This window comes from Neoarius graeffei, chromosome 18 (assembly GCF_027579695.1).
Source record: "Neoarius graeffei isolate fNeoGra1 chromosome 18, fNeoGra1.pri, whole genome shotgun sequence".
In the NCBI taxonomy this organism is placed as follows: Eukaryota; Metazoa; Chordata; class Actinopteri; order Siluriformes; family Ariidae; genus Neoarius; species Neoarius graeffei.
The window spans coordinates 50,211,476-50,228,810 of NC_083586.1; the positions used below are offsets into that span (position 1 = coordinate 50,211,476).

At 43.8% G+C, this 17,335-nt stretch overlaps 1 protein-coding gene across 1 annotated transcript in view; it reads left to right on the forward strand.

Moving 5' to 3' along the window:
- Window positions 1-17,036, forward strand: part of LOC132865786 (neoverrucotoxin subunit beta-like) — a 62,936-nt gene extending 45,900 nt beyond the window's left edge. Inside the window, exons 3-4 of the mRNA XM_060898295.1 lie at window positions 11,372-13,131; window positions 16,893-17,036. Coding sequence (XP_060754278.1) covers window positions 11,372-13,131; window positions 16,893-17,036 — 1,904 coding nt within the window. The remainder of the gene's footprint in view (window positions 1-11,371; window positions 13,132-16,892) is intronic.
- The last annotated feature ends 299 nt before the right edge of the window (window positions 17,037-17,335 follow it).

Consider the following 17,335-nt stretch of genomic DNA (forward strand, 5'->3'; position numbering starts at 1 on the left):
CCAAGTCCATTTTGTGAACTAAAGGATTTCCAGAACTACAAGAGCATGGAAGCATACGATAGATTTGTGTCCGGTTGGGTCCGCGATGTGTCGGTGTTTACTGCTGAAGACGGAGAGACAAAAGTGATCAGAGGGAAAGTGTTACACTCGCAGAGACTATCCCAGCCTAGTCTACACCCCTGGATAATATTTGACAAGAGACATGCTATTTTGTGTGCACATTGCAACTGCATTGCTGGACTTGGGGAATGTTGCTCCCATGTTGCTTCCCTGTTGTTTTATGTTGAAGCGGCCACGAGACTGAGGGAAAGAACGACGGTCACACAACAGCCGGCATACTGGATGCTACCGGTAACTATGAAATTAAAATAACTATTTTAGTAACTATTTTAGTAACTATGAAATTCAAGACAATATTAACCTACCTGTCACAAAGTGATCAGAACAAATCCGGATACAGTCAAGTTGTCCTAAATTTGATCGGTTAATGGCAGCCAGCCACTGTCATCTCCTCCGTTCGCTTTTCTCCTGTGCTGCAATTCCCTGGTTAGTCACGACTTTGGGGAGTCTGTGGAAGCTTTTGCCACCCTTTTCCCCTCAGTTACTACAACCAACAATGACGCACGTATTCGGCATTGTCACCCCTTTTTGCTTCGCTGGACAACAACAATGCACTGACACAGCGCGCTTTGACTTCCAATATGGCCGCCGCCGGGTGCGCGCTGACCTCGAAGCACTCTATTGGCTCGTTGGAATATCATCCAATCAGAGAGACGTTTGAAGTATGAAGAAGGCGGAAATGGTCTGAATGTGGGCGTGAGTAGAAAAGTAGTAGTAGTACTTTGAAGTAGTAGTACATTGAAACCAAATGTTCGGCAACGTAGCCTCGCGCAAACCCCCCCACACACACACACACACACAAAAAAAAAACCTCTTCGGATCTACACGATTCACACAAGTGACCTATTTTGGGATCAAGACGGCGAATTTCGCCGAAAGGTGACTAGTTTGCAGGTATGGATCTTGATTTGGTCCATACTTACTCCCTCAGAACTGATTATGTATCCCAAAAATGAGATCTGAATGACATGGAATTCGCATTTCTCTGCTTTGACAAAGAGGTGATTCTTGAGCAAGTGTGTTAGCATGGACCTGACGTGAGCCTGATGACTGTCCTTATTTGAGGCATAGATCAGGATGTCATCGATGTATGCAATGATGAATTTTCCAAGCATGTCTCTCAATCAGTCCCCCCAGGATTTCACGGGCCTTTTTTGTGATTGTTGTGGGCTAAAATGTCTGATGTTGCGGGGTTTTCCAAAAAATTGCAATGAAAGTTGTGGTGTTTTTTAGGTTTTTGTTGCAATTACATTGCGGGAGGAAGTGAAAGTTGCGAGAAATTGTTGCGATTTTCTCTTTTTGTGATTAAAATTGAGTGATATGTTAAATATTAAAGTTATTACTGAAAAACTATTGATTAAAAGAACAAAAAGACACTGAGAAATGGTCCTATAAACATCTTTGCCAATACAAAAGATTACTAGGACTATAAAAATGCAGAAAAATAGGCTTTACTTATCCAAATGCACCTGTTGGTTCAAAAGTTAAAGTGCATAGAACCTCACAGCACAACATGAAGATACCTTAAAATATAATATACGGTAAATGCCTCAGCTTTCATGTAAGAAAAAAAAACCTATTAATACTAGTACTCTGTGCAGGCAGTCTCTCCTGAAGACTAAATTAAACAATAATTATAAACTAATAAAATAATTGGCTCAGGCTTCATAGAAGAAAAAACAACAATTTGAACAGAATCTCACAGTATGATGCTGAAGCTGCCTAAACAATGGAAAATAAAATACCATTTTGGCAAAAATGTTGGCATCTATTAATTTCTTGTATTAAGTAAAAAAAATAATGTAAAGTGCACACAGTCCTTCACTGTAAACATAACACACTTTCAGTAACAGAATTTAAGCCAATATAAACACTGACTCGCACATGCTGCTTCTCTTGAACGGAAACACGGAAGTAAGCAGTGTTGCCAGATACTGCTGACGTTTTCCAGCTCAAAACATGTTCAAAACCCTCAGGGCGTTGTGGCTGAGGTGGATAAGGCGCCATACCATAAATCTGGGGACCCGGGTTCGATTCCGACCTGAGGTCATTTCCCGATCCCTCCCTGTCTCTCTCCCACTCATTTCCTGTCTCTACACTGTCCTATCCAATAAAGGTGAAAAAAGCCCCCCCCCAAAAAAAAATCTTTAAAACATGTTCAAAACCTGCCAAAATGCACTTGAAACTGCCCAATCTGGCAACACTGGAAGGTGGAAGGTAGTTTGTCGACGTCACCTCAAGATGACACAAACGACTGGTCAAATTTGTGGGAAAGTTGCGGTGATTAGATATAATTGCAACACTGCCCTGAATTCGCAGGGATTGGTTGAAGTTGCACATCGCGAAATCCTGAAGGGTCTGCTCAATACATCATTTATTAGGCACTGGAAAACACTTGGAGTTGAAGAAAGGCCATATGGCATGACCCAAGTGCTCAAAATGGCCAGCAGTGGTACTAAAGGACATCTTCCATTTGTCTCCCTCCAGAATGCAGACCAAGTTGTCGATACTGCAGAGGTCCAGTTTAGAGAAAACCCTTGCCAATCTTAGTTGTTCCATTGCCGATGGTACGAGTGGTAGTCTCTCGTCTTGTCATCTTCTGCTTATCCGGGGCCGGGTCACGGAGGCAGCAGTCTGAGCATGGAAGCCCAAACTTCCTTTTCCCCAGACACCTCGGCCAGCTCCTCAGGAAGAACACCGAGGCGTTCCCAGGCCAGCCGAGAGACATAGTCCCTCCAGCTTGTCCTGGGTCTTCCCCGGGGCCTCCTCCCGGGGGGACATAACTGGAACATCTCCTTAGGGAGGCATCCAGGAGGCATCCGAAAGAGATGCCCGAGCCACCTCAACTGGTTCCTCTTGATGTGGAGGAGCAGCGGCTCTACTCTGAGCTCCTCCCGAGTAACTGTGCTTCTCACCCTATCTCTAAGGGAGCGCCCAGCCACCCTGCGAAGGAAACTCATTTCGGCCGCTTGTATCCACGATCTTGATCTTTCGGTCATTACCCAAAGCTCATGACCATAGATGAGAGTCGGAACGTAGATCGACCGGTAAATCAAGAGCTTCGCCTTTTGGCTCAGCTCCTTCACCACGACGGACCGGTAAAGCGACCGCATCACTGCGGAGGCTGCACTGATCCGCCTGTCAATCTCACGCTCTATCCTTCCCTCACTCTTAAACAAGATCCCGAGATACTTAAACTCCTCCACTTGAGGCAGGACTTCTCCACCAACGTGGAGAGGGCAAGCCACCCTTTTCCGATCAAGAACCATGACCTCGGACTTGGAGGTGCTGATTCTCATCCCAGCCGCTTCACACTCGACTGCAAACTGCCCCAGTGCATGCTGAAGGTCCCGGTTTGAAGAAGCCAACAGGACAACATCATCCACAAAAAGCAGAGATGAAATCCTGTGGTTCCCAAACAGGATTTCTTCCGGCCCCTGGCTGCACCTAGAAATTCTGTCCATAAAAATTATGAACAGAACCGGTGACAAAGGTCAGCCCTGCTGGAGTCCAACATGCACTGGGAACAGGTCTGACTTACTGCCGGCAATGCGAACCAGACTCCTGCTCCATTCGTACAGGGACCGGACAGCGCTTAGCAAAGAGCTCCAAACCCCATACTCCCAAAGCACCCCCCACAGAATACTACAGGGGACACGGTCGAATGCCTTCTCCAGATCCACAAAGCACATGTGGACTGGTTGGGCAAACTCCCATGAACCCTCGAGCACCCTATGAAGGGTATAGAGCTGGTCCAGCGTTCCACGACCGGGATGAAAACCGCATTGTTCCTCCTGGAGCCGAGGTTCGACTATTGGCTGAATTCTCCTCTCCAGTGCCCTGGAGTAAACCTTTCCAGGGAGGCTGAGAAGTGTGATTCCCCTATAATTGGAGCACACTCTCCGGTCCCCTTTCTTAAAAAGAGGGACCACCACCCCAGTCTGCCACTCCAGAGGCACTGTCCCCGACCGCCACGTGCTGTGCAGAGGCATGTCATCCAAGACAGCCCCACAACATCCAGAGACTTGAGATACTCAGCGCGGATCTCATCCACCCCCGTTGCCTTGTCACCAAGGAGCTTGCAAACCACCTCAGTGACTTCGGCTTAGGTAATGGACGAGTCCACCTCTGAGTCATCAGCCTCCGCTTCCTCAATGGAAGACGTGACGGTGGGATTGAGGAGATCCTCAAAGTATTCCTTCCACCACCCGACAATGTCCCCAGTCGAGGTCAACAGCTCCCCACCCGCACTGTAAACAGTGTTGACAGAGTACTGCTTCCCCCTCCTGAGGCGCCAGATGGTTTGCCAGAATTTTTTCGAGGCCGACCGATAGTCCTCCTCCATGGCCTCACTGAACTCCTCCCAGTTCTGAGTTTTTGCCTCCGCAACTGCCCGAGCTGCAGCACGCCTGGCCTGGCAATACCCATCAGCTGCCTCAGGAGTCCCGGAGGCCAACATGGCCTGATAGGACTCCTTCAGCTTGACGGCATCCCTTACTTCTGGTGTTCACCACCGGGTTCAGGGATTGCCACCACGTCAGGCACCAGAGACCTTGCGGCCACAGCTCCGAACAGCCACGTCGACAATGGAGGCAGAGAACATGGTCTACTCAGACTCAATGTCCCCCGCCTCCCTTGGAAGCTGGGAGAAGCTCTCCCGGAGGTGAGAGTTAAAGACCTACCCGACAGAGTGCTCGGCCAGATGTTCCCAGCAGACCTCACCATACGTTTGGGCCTGCCAGGTCTGTCCGGCTTCCTCCTCAGCCAGCGGATTCAATTCACTACCAGGTGGTAATCAGTTGACAGCTCAGCCCCTCTCTTCACCCGAGTGTCCAAGACATAGGGCCGGAAATCAGATGAAACGACAACAAAGTCGATCATTGACCTCCAACCTAAGGTGTCCTGGTACCACATGCACTTATGGACACCCCTATGCTCGAACATGGTGTTCGTTATGGACAAACCGTGACTAACACAGAAGTCCAATAACAAAACATCACGGGTTCAGATCGGGGAGGCCATTCCTCCCAATCATGCCCCTCCAGGTGTCACTGTCGTCGCCCATGTGAGTGTTGAAGTCCCCCAGTAGAACAATGGAGTCCCCAGTCTGAGCACCTCTCAGCACCTCTCCCAGGGACTCCAAGAAGGTCGGATACTCTATACTGCTATTCGGCCCGTAGGCACAAACAACAGCAAGAGCCCTCTCCCTGACCCGAAGGCGCAGAGAGGAGACTCTCTCATTCACTGGGGTAAATTCCAACACATAGCGGCTGACCTGGGGAGCTATAAGCAAGCCCACACCAGCCCGCCGCCGCTCACCATGGGCGACTCCAGAGAAGTGGAGAGTCCAGCCCCTCTCGAGGAGCTGGGTTCCGGAGCCCAAGCTGTGCATGGAGGTGAGCCCGACTATCTCTAGCCGGTACCTCTCAACCTCCCGCACAAGCTCAGGCTCTTTCCCCCCCAGCAAAGTGACATTCCATGTCCCAACAGCTAGCTGCTGTGTCTGGGGATCAGGTTGTCGAGGCTCCTGCCTTCGACTGCCACCCAATCCACACTGCACCGGCCCCCTACGGCTACCTCTGTGGGTGGTGAACCCACAGGAGGTCGAGCCCACGTCACCACTTCGGGCTGAGCTTGGCCAGGCCCTGTGGACAAAGGCCCGGCCACCAAGCACTTACATACGAGCCCCAACCCCGGGCCTGGCTCCAGGGTGGGGCCCCGGCTGCGCCATACCGGGCGACGTCACGGTTCTTGATTTATTGTTATCCATAAGGGTTTTGGTGAACTGCTCTTGGTCTGGCCTGTCACCTAGGATCTGTCTGCCTTGGGAGACCCTAACAGGGGTGGTAATGCCCCCGACAACATAGCTCCTAGGATCATTCAAGCACACAAACCCCTCCACCACAATAAGGTGGCAGTTCTAGGAGGGGATGAGTGGTAGTGGGTAAGGGTATTTTGACAGTGATTTTGATTCAGTCTTCTGTAGACAATATATGGCCTGCAACACAACAGCAGCAAGTTGAGCCATCCTGGTGTTTAGATCACAAAGCATCTGCTGATGTTCTCCCAATAGGCACCCCTGAGTGTTGAGTGCTTTTTTTCTTTGACTCCTCTGCTGCATCCATGGATGGTGAAGTATCCTGTCAGAGTGCAGGCATTTACAATTGCAGGTGCAGGGAAGACCAGGGCATAGCAAACTGCAGATGTAATCCAAATCAGCGTGCAGGAAGCATGGTCAAGAAACTAGCGAGGGTTGAGCAATCAGCAAACAGAGCAGTAGAGACTAGACTATAAGATGAGGTCAAGATGAAATGGGAATACTGATCAAAAGCTGATAAACAGGAGGTAATCAAACAGCCCGGTATGTTAGAGAGAGAAGATTAAACGATATTTTGCAAAGTGTGAGAGCTGTGCTTATATAGGTGAGGGGATGACTATTGAATGAGATGCATGTGATATGATTAATAATCAGGAGACAGGGTGCTGTGGTTCTTGGGATTTGTAGTTTAGAGTAGCCATGTTTGAAGATTGTTCTGAGCCATTACCAACATTCTTCTTCAGTTTACTTTATTATTCTTATTAATTTGCACTCGCAGCGCTGGCACAAATTGTTACTCACTCAGGAGCTTTCTACTTTCTTCCTCATTATTATTATTAAGAAGCGCTGCTTTGTGCAGCAAGCACACTATTCTTCTTAAAGGCCAACTCAGATGACAATTACCCTACCCGTTTTTCTTATTTTAAACAAACAAATGGTGATTTTCAACCACATGGTTCCATTTTCTGATCGTTTACAATAGTAAACGACTTTAGTTAGCCAATTACTTTTGCATATTTTACACGCTATCGCTGCTCGGTTGATGATCAGAAATCACAAGCACAGTAGTGTGCTTGCTGCACAAAGCAGTGATGCTTTGTGCCACAAGCACACTAATGTTCTTCAGTTTATTTCTTTTTCATTTTTATTATTCCTGTGCACCCGTTTTTGGAGCTGCTACTCCTACAGCTTATGAGATACAAATCAACTTCAACTCAGTGGCCACTTTATTAGGAATACTTGCCTGCACACGTACACACATTAACAGTTAGCATATAAGCATTAATGTGTTAGCATGCTGGCTAACAACAAGAGTTTTTAGCATGTTTGCCTTTAGCATGTTATTATGAGAGCTGTTAGCATGTTAGCCAAAGTACATTTGCCTTAGTATGTCAGCATAAGCATGTTAACAGTTAGCCATGGTATGTTAGCGTGTTCACCTGCGCATGTTAGCATGCTAACTGTTAGCATGTTAGCATATTGTCATGTTAGCTGTTAGCATGCCACCTTCAATGTGTTAGCAGTCTAACAATTAACATGCTAGCTTGCTAGCTGTTAGCATATTAGCCTTAGAGTATTAACATGTTAACAATTAGCATGTTAGCTATTAGCATGCTAGGATGTTAGCTGTGAGTATTTGCATGTTAACATGCTTGCTATTAGCATGATATATATAGTGTGTGTGTGTGTGTGTGTGTGTGTGTATGTTCTGCTACAGCTCAGCAGGCACGCTTTGCATTTTCTCTGGAGAAATGCAGTCTAGTTATTTATGAATGTGCTTGCTGCACAAAGCAGCGCTTCACTTTTTTTTTTAATTTGTATTTTTTATTAGTGTGCTTGCTGCACAAAGCAGTGGGAAGCGTTTTCATGTATCCCTTTTTACCTCCGTAAGCTTCCATTGATTTTTGGTCCCATTCAATTGAATGGAGTTTTGCTCAGTAACACTTCACCACGCATCCACCAAACTTCATATGGCACGTCAGGCCAACTCACCCATCACACACATGATATCAGGTCTGACCCACACTCGTCTTTGTCTTGCCTTTCATCTATCCATTTTTTTCTCCATATTGCTGCTAATCAATAGAAGCTTGACGGAGTCATCACTCCATTCTCCCAGACGTGATGATGCATTTGGCAAGGATCTGATCATTTGAGACTTTGACAACAGATCAACTTTAACTCAATGGCCACTTCATTAGGAATACTTGCACGCACGCACGCACACATGATAGCAATTATCATATAAGCATTGGCGTGTTAGCATGCTAACTGTAGGCTCGCAAGTTGTTAGCATGTTCGCCATTAGCATGTTATCATGAGATCTGTTAGCATGTTAGGATTAGCATGTTAGCATGCTAACAGTTAGCCATGGTAATTTTGGCGTGTTCGGCTGAGCATATTAGCTTGTTAACTTTTAGCATGTTTGCCGTTAGCATATTTGTTAGCTGTTAACATGTCACCCTCAGTGTTAGCATGCTAACAGCTAACATGTTAGCCTGCTAGCTGTTAGCATATTAGCCTTAGTGTTAGCATGCTAACAAGTCGCATGTTAGCCATTAGCATGTTAGGATGTTAGCTGTTAGCATTCCCATGCTAGCATGCTAGCTATTGGCATGTTATCGTTAACATGTTATTATGGTAGCTGTTAGCATGCTAGCTGATCGCATGTTAGCACTCACATGTTAGCAAGTTAGCATGATAGCTGTTCTGCTACAGCTCAGCAAGCACACTTTGCATTTTCTCTGCCGAAATGCACTGTAGTTAGTGTACTTGCTCAAGCGCACAGCAGCCAAAGGCAAGCACACTATTGTTCTTAAGTTTACTTTTTCTGCCTTATTCCAACACATTTTTTGGATCCATTACTCTTCCTAGGGCGTTCGAGATAGAGACACCGTTCCAACTCTAAGACGTCTGGCCCGAAGTGGTGTAGTGTGCTTGTATACAGCTTTTGGATCAACGTGCCCATTCTCTTGTTCTTGTCGTTTTTCTTTTGTTTTTTTCCCATAGAGAATGAATAGGGCTCATGAATCAAATCTTCTTACTCGGACATGCTTCATCACAGATGCACCAAACCTCATGTGATACTTCAGGCCAACTCCCCCGACACATACATGCAATCAGTTCTGACCCGCACTCATATTTTTCCTTTCTTTTTGCTCATCCCTTTTTCCTCCATAGGCTTGCATTGATTTTTGGCCCCATTGAAAATGAAAGTTTTTCTCCTTAAACACCATTCACTCTCCATCAATTTTTTTTTAACCAAGTGACCAAACTTCAAGAAACTTCACTTGATGCCTCAGGCCAAGTCCCCGCATAGATCCATCCCCTCATCTGAGACCTGCACTCGTCTTTTCCTTGGTTTTCACGCATCTCTTTTTACCTCCATAGGCCTCCATTGATTTTTGGCCCCATTCACATGAATTGAGTTTTGCTCAGTAACACTTCACCACACATCCACCAAACTTCATACGGCACCTCAGGCCAAATCACCCATCACACACATGATATCGGTTTTGACCCGCACTCGTCTTTGTCTTGCCTTTCATCCGTCCATTTTTTTTCTCCATTTTGCTGCTAATCAATGGAAGCTTGACTGAGTCATTCCTCCCTTCCCCCATAGGTGATGCATTTGGCAAGGATCTGATCATTTGAGACTGACAGCAAATCAACTTCAACTCAATGGCCACTTTATTAGGAATACTTACACGCGCACACACAATAGCAATTAGCATATAAGCTTTCACGTGTTACCATGCTAGCTGTTAGCATGTTACCCATTACAATATTATGCCGACTGTTAGCTCACGAGTTGTTAGCATGTTCACCATTAGCATGTTATCATGAGAGCTGTTAACATGTTAGGATTAGTATGGTAGCATGCAGAGTTCGCATGTTTGCTGTTGACGAGTTCGCCTGAGCATGTTAGCTGTTAACATGTCACCCTTGGCGTGTTAGCATGCTAAAAGTTAACATACTAGCCATTAGCATGTTAGCCTGTTAGCTGTTAGCATGATATCTTTTAGCATATTAGCCTTAGTGTTAGAATTTTAACAAATGGCATGTTAATCATTAGCATGTTAGCATGTTATCTGTTAGCATGTTAATATGCTAGCTTTTAGCATGTTAGTATGCTGTTAGCATGTTAGTATGCTAACTGTTAGCATGCTAGTTGTTAACATGTTGGCATTAGCATGTTGGCATGCTAGCTTTTAGCATGATAGCTGTTCTGCTACAGCTCAGCAAGCACACTTTGTATTTTCTTTGCAGAAATGCAGTCTAGTTATTTTTAAAATTTATTTATTCCTGTCCACCCGTGTTTTTTTTTTTTTTTTTGGAGCCGCTACTCCTCCTACAGCTTTTGAGATGGCGACACCATTCCAACTCAAAAACATTCATCCTGAAGGGGTGTAGTGTGCTTGTATACAGCTTTTGGATTGATGCACCCATTCTCTCATTCTTTTCATTTTTCTGTCATTTTTTTTCCCATGGACAATGAATAGGACTCACGAATTGAATTGTCCTGCTTAGACATGCTTCATTGTAGACGCACCAAACCTCCTTTAATTCCTCAGGCCAACTCCCCCGACACATACATACAAACGGGTGTGACCTGCACTCTTCTCCTTTCTTTTCGCTCATCTGTTTTTCCTCCATTCACTATTGGTTTAAAATTAGGCAGGAATGTTTTTTCATAAGTAGATTATGCTAAGTGTAGAAGTTGGGGGCGTCTTTGAGTGGGGAATTATCTTTTTTTCACTTTTGGGGAAAATTAAAATGCGAGAACATTTTCAGAACAATGAAGTAGAACATGTCAAATTTTGATCATGTGAAGGGTATTTGCAGGCCATCACACATTTAAATTTATTTGGGTTCCTTCTGGTGTTGATATGGGATTAGTTTTTATTTGACCAGGACTTGAAAAAAATTATTAAAAAGCATTGATTTTGAAAAGAGAAACTACAATACTGTTCCATCACCAACCTTCTTTTGTTCTGTCATGTGACGTTAAAGATGAAAAAGTTCAACTTATCATATTACCAAAAGCTAAAATGCACTCCATCCTGAAGACTTTCCATTACGTCTGACTGTTACAAACCGCTGACACTACAGACACCTTCCATAAAATTTAAAGCATCTCAAAGAAAACATCAAAATATTAACTTTTTTTTATAATTTGTTTAGGAGCATTGATCAATACAAGTCCATGTGTGAGTTGTTGTGACAGAAACGGTACTATACAAGAACAAGCATGTTAATACAAACGTGATTTGCAGCTGAACTATGGTCACAGTTGCTGTTATTAGAAAATTAATCAAAACATTCTGACCAATCAGAATTCATCAGTGCTGTGGTGTAAAAATAATCATAGAGCATCACAAATATCAGCGATCATTTCTGCAGCAATCATTTCTCATCTCTTTCTTGTTTCAGGTGTTACTTTATGGGATGCAGAAGCAGTGAATAAACACATTGATGTGCATCAGCAGCCTAAAACACAGCTGAAGTTTACTGGCTCTGACACCCTCAGTGAAAAGACCAAGCTCCTGGATATAAGCGCTTCCCTTAAAGCCAGTTTCTTCTGTGGTTTGGTGGAGGTTGGAGGATCAGCCAAGTACCTGAATGATACCAAGTCCTCAACACATCAGTGCAGAGTTACTATGCAGTACAGCCAGACAACAGAATTTAAACAACTCACCATGAAGAACCTTGGCAATATCACCTATCCACAAGTATTTGACCAGAAAACAGCCACTCATGTAGTTACAGCTGTATTGTATGGAGCTCAGGCTTTCATGGTGTTTGATCATACAGCTGCAGAAAATGAGCGCAAACAGGTTGTTGAAGGAAACCTTCATGCAGTGGTCAAGAAGATCCCGACCATTTCCATTGAGGGGGAAGCATCCCTAAAGATGACTGAAGAGGAAAAAACACTGTCTGAGAATATCAGCGTCACATTTTATGGTGACGTAGCACTTGAAGAAAACCCAACCACATACAAGGAAGCCCTGGAGGTTTACAAGAAGTTACCCACTTTGATGAAGAAAGAAAACTATAAAGGTGTACCACTGACTGTGTGGCTGTATCCTCTCATGCTTTTGGATGATAAGGCTGCAAGGTTGGTGAGAGAAATCAGCATGACCCTGGTGAATAAAACCGAGAATTTGCTGGAGGAGTTTGGAGAAGTGGAGAGAAGATGCAATGATGTGTTCAAAAACCAAATGACAGATGATTTCTCTGATGTAAAAGACAGATTGTTGAAATTTGGGGACTTACACAGTTGTTATAAGACAACGTTCCAGAAGGCATTGTCCAGAGTTTTGCCAGCTATCCGGGGTGGGACACAAGAGGGCAAGGCACTAGAGGACATCCTGAACTTCCATGACGCATCACCCTTCAATGCTAGGAATGTGAACAAATGGCTAGACAACATTACAACTGAATTAAATATATTGAGTTCTTATACCAGTGGGCTGAAGAACCTGACAGTTGTGAACTCCCCAGCGACACTCCGTTCCATCCTCTTTGATCCTGAGAATGATGTGGTGGTGTGTTTGTCTTTTACATCTCTAAAGTTTGAAGACTCCTACCTTGCAGCTCTCCAAGACTTTAAGAGCTCTGAAGGATTTAGAAAGTTTGAGCAAACAAGCGAGAGAATTTTCTCTTGTCAAGTACCACAACCTTGGTTCACTTCTCCTGACGTTTCTGAGAGCATGAGGCAGAATCTTTCTCACTTTACAAGTTTTTCAAAGGCCAATAAAAATGAGAAGGGAATCAAGTTCATCATTGCCTCCATCTCTGACCCCAGCAATCCAGGAAACTCCATCCAACTTTATCAGAAAGGCCATCTGACAGATCCTAAGTTCCAGCCTGTATCCAAACCTCCTCTACCTGTGGTGGAGACCAGTGATGGGAAAGTGATCCTAAAGCTTTCAAAATCACCGACCGGAAAGATGGTTCAGTTTAGAGTTGAGTACAGGATGACACCTCCAATTGATTCAGCAGAGGATGCTGATGAATGGACAGTCACAGACACTTCAGATGCACAGCCCAGCTTTACACTGACTGGACTAAAGCCAGCAAACCAATACTGGGTTCGATACAGAGCTGTTAGTGATGTGGGAGTGAGTGAAGCCAGCGACTCTGTCTCCTTCACCTTTCATGGGAATCCTGAGGTCACAGTGAGTCAATGGGTCAGTTCAGATGATATTAAATTTCTCGCTATTCCTCTTTCTATCCACATTTACTGGATATGAGCAATTGCACACTCTGATAGCCAGAGGTGGAAAAACTGGATTGACAAAGTAAAAGTCCTGCTTAGGTTTTCCTTCTGCCTGTGCTCTCAACACAGGTGATTTCACCAATTAGCTCATCAACCTGGTTTAGGGGATGTGGTAATTAGGATCAGCTGGTTCATTGAATTGACTGGAGCAAAAATGTGGCAGGGTTTTTACTTTCTGCACCTGGGTTTTTCCACCTCTGCTGATAGCCTCGTAGTAGAGTAGCCAATCAGCTCATATACCGTGAGTAGAAAAAAAAACAAAATGGCAGAGCATGTTACTGAACCAACCGAGAGCGAAATAAAAACTCGATTCGAAAACAAAACCCCCCAAAATATAAAAAAGCAACAAAAGAAGGAATAAAAAATATTTGATGGCAAGAACGTATCTTTTATTTCAAGAGTTATTGTAGCATTTTCCACAAATTGCTCCTGTTTTTCACATTCTAAAGAGAAATGATTGTCAAACACTTTGTACAAAGGTGGTTTTTTTGGCTTTTTTCACCTTTATCATTGGATAGGACAGCGTAGAGACAGGAAACAAGCAGGAGAGAGAGATGGGGAGGGATCGAGAAATTATCTCGCGTCAGACTCGAACCCAGGTCCCCGGGTTTATGGTATAGTGTCTTATCCACCTGAGCCACGACGCCCCCGTCAAAGTTTTTATTAAATTTGCAAAAAAAAAAAAAGCTCCGTTTCTCAAAATCCAGTGAATGTGGATATAAGTTAATCCACTCAATCTCATCGCGCCTCGTCAACTATCAGCCCATGTATGAGTCAATTTCATGGAATAACTGTTATTCCATATTCTGTTGATTTTTTTAGGGGGGTTGAGTTGAGTTCTTATTTCTTCCTCAGTTGGTTCAGCAATACATTCTGCCATTTTCTTCTTCTTGAGGTTTTTTTTATTTTAATTTTTTGGTGCTTGGTTGGCAAACCAACGTAAAGGTACAATATTTTAGCTACTTCTATTTCTTTTAAATACTTGCTTACAAAGTGATCTATATTTGACTTGATGCGCTCTGCCATTTGGTTTTTCCTATTCACGGTATATGAGCTGATAGACTAGTAGAGTAGCGAATTGTTACCGACTGTGCAATTGCTCATATCCAGGGAATGTGGATAGAACTGTATATCCCCCATGGTACAGTGCTCAGTGTAAATGAGTACACCCCCTTTGAAAAGTAACATTTTTAACAATATCTCAATGAACACAAACAATTTCCAAAATATTGACAAGACAAAGTTTAATGTAACATCTGTTTAACTTATAACGGGAAAAAGTACGGTTAATAATATAACTTAGATTACACATTTTTCAGTTTTACTCAAATTAGGGTGGTGCAAAAATGAGTACACCCCACAACAAAAACTACTACATCTAGTACTTTGGATGGCCTCCATGATTTTTAATGACAGCACCAAGTCTTCTAGGCATGGAATGAACAAGTTGGCAACATTTTGCAACATCAATCTTTTTCCATTCTTCAACAATGACCTCTTTTAGTGACTGGATGCTGGATGGAGAGTGATGCTCAACTTGTCTCTTCAGAATTCCCCATAGGTGTTCGATTGGGTTCAGATCAGGAGACATACTTGGCCACTGAATCATTTTCACCCTGTTCTTCTTCAGAAATCCAACAGTGGCCTTAGATGTGTGTTTAGTCATGTTGGAAAAGTGCACGACGACCAAGGGCACGGAGTGATGGTAGCAGCTTCTCTTTCAGTATGGAGCAATACGTCTGTGAATTCATGATGCCATCAATGAAATGCAGCAGCACTCATGCAGCCCCACATAAGGACACTGCCATCACCATGTTTCACTGTAGGCACCAGGCATTTTTCTTTGTATTCCTCACCTTTGCGACGCCATACAATTTTGAAGCCATCAGTTCCAAAAACATTTATCTTGGTCTCATCACTCCAGAGTATAGAGTCCCAGTAGTCTTCATCTTTGTCAGCATGGGCCCTGGCAAACTCTAGGTGGGCTTTTTTTGTGCCTGGGCTTCAGGAGAGGTTTCTTTCGTGGATGGCATCCATGCATGCCATTCCTCTGCAGTGGACGCCATATTGCGTCACAGGAAATAGTCACCCCAGTTTGGCTTTCTATTTCTTTAAATAACTGCAGTGAACTTGCATGCCGATTTTCTTCAACCCTTCTCATCAGAAGATGCTCCTGTCGAGGTGTTAACTTCCGTGGACGACCTGGACGTCTCTGTGAGATGGTTGCAGTTCCATCTTTCTTAAATTTTTGTACCACTTTTGCTACAGTATTCTGACTGATAAGTAAAGCTTTGATGATCTTCTTGTAGCCTTCACCTTTGTGGTGGAAAGAAATTATTTTCTTTGGGGAATTCTGAAGAGACAAGTTGAGCATCACTCTCCATCCAGCGTCCAGTCACTAAAAGAGGTCGTTGTTGAAGAATGGAAAAAGATTGATGTTGCAAAATGTTGCCAACTTGTTCATTCCATGCCTAGAAGACTTGGTGCTATCATTAAAAATCATGGAGGCCAGACAAAGTGCTAGATGTAGTAGTTTTTGTTGTGGGGTGTACTCATTTTTGCACCACCCTAATTTGAGTAAACCTGAAAAAATGTGTAGTCTAAGTTATATTATTAACCTTACTTTCACGTTATAAGTTAAACAGATGTTATATTAAACTTTGTCTTGTCAACATTTTGGAAATTGTTTGTGTTCATTGAAATAGTTTTTAAAATGTTACTTTTCAAAGGGGGTGTACTCATTTACGCTGAGCACTGTAATTTATTTTTTTTAATTAAAAATCAACTAAATGATAAATAGTTGTGCATGTCAGTATAAAATAAATATACTCTCCGTCCACTTTATTAGGAACACCTGACCACCCGCACATTCATGCAGTTATCCAATCAGCCAGTCATGCAGCAGCAGCTAATTTCATAAAATCATGCAAATACTGTTCAAGAAGCTTCAGTTCATGTTCACATAAACCATCAGCATGGGGAAAAATATGACCTCACTGACTTTAACCATGGCATGGTTATTGGTACCATATGGACTACTTTGGAAACTGCTGATGTCCCGGGATTTTCACACAGAACACAGAATACTGTGAAAAACAAAACAAACGAGTAATAAGAAACAAGAGTTTGCAGGCTGAAACACCTTGTGGATGAGAAGCTCTTGATCTGTATCTGCTTTTTTTTTGGTGTTTATTATAATTGTGCTGCTGGCGGCACGGTGGTGTAGTGGTTAGTGCTGTCGCCTCACAGCAAGAAGGTGCGGGTTTGAGCCCCGTGGCCGACGAGGGCCTTTCTGTGTGGAGTTTGCATGTTCTCCACGTGAGTTTCCTCTGGGTGCTCTGGTTTCCCCCACAGTCCAAAGACATGCAGGTTAGGTTAACTGGTGACTCTAAATTGACCGTAGGTGTGAATGGTTGTCTGTGTGTCAGCCCTGTGATGACCTGGTGACTTGTCCAGGGTGTACCCCGCCTTTTGCCCGTAGTCAGCTGGGATAGGCTCCAGCTTGCCTGTGACCCTGTAGAACAGGATAAAGCGGCTACAGATAATGAGATGAGATGAGATAATTGTGCTGCTGCCACCTGCTTGGCTGATTAGATCACTGCCTGAATGTACAGGTGTTGCTAATAAAGTGGACGGTTAGTGTATGATGCACAAAGTCTTTGTTTCCTACAGGACTTCACCATGCCTTCCCTCTTTAAGAAACTAAGGACAAATCTAATGACCAGCATGGGACTATCACGATGGTCTGCCTCGACTATTAAGTCAGAGGTAACAAATATTCATAACAGCCCTATGAGTAGCAGAAGTTACAAATGAAGCCCAAAGTCACAAATATGTTAAAACAAGTACACAGTTTATTAATTTCTTTTTTTTAAAGAAAAATCAACAAAAATTGTGATGCACAAAGAGTCAGTTTGTCAAGTGAACTAAAAAATTCTGCTTCATATCCTAAAGTGTCACTTTACAGTTTATTGAATATGCAGAGTAGAATTTATTGTTTCAGCAAAATCAGTGTTATTTGGTTTCTGTAAAAACATAATATAATTTGAAGTATGTTATGTGCTTATACCCATCACAGAGCATCCCTTGTACTGGCACAATTCCTGGAGGGCTGA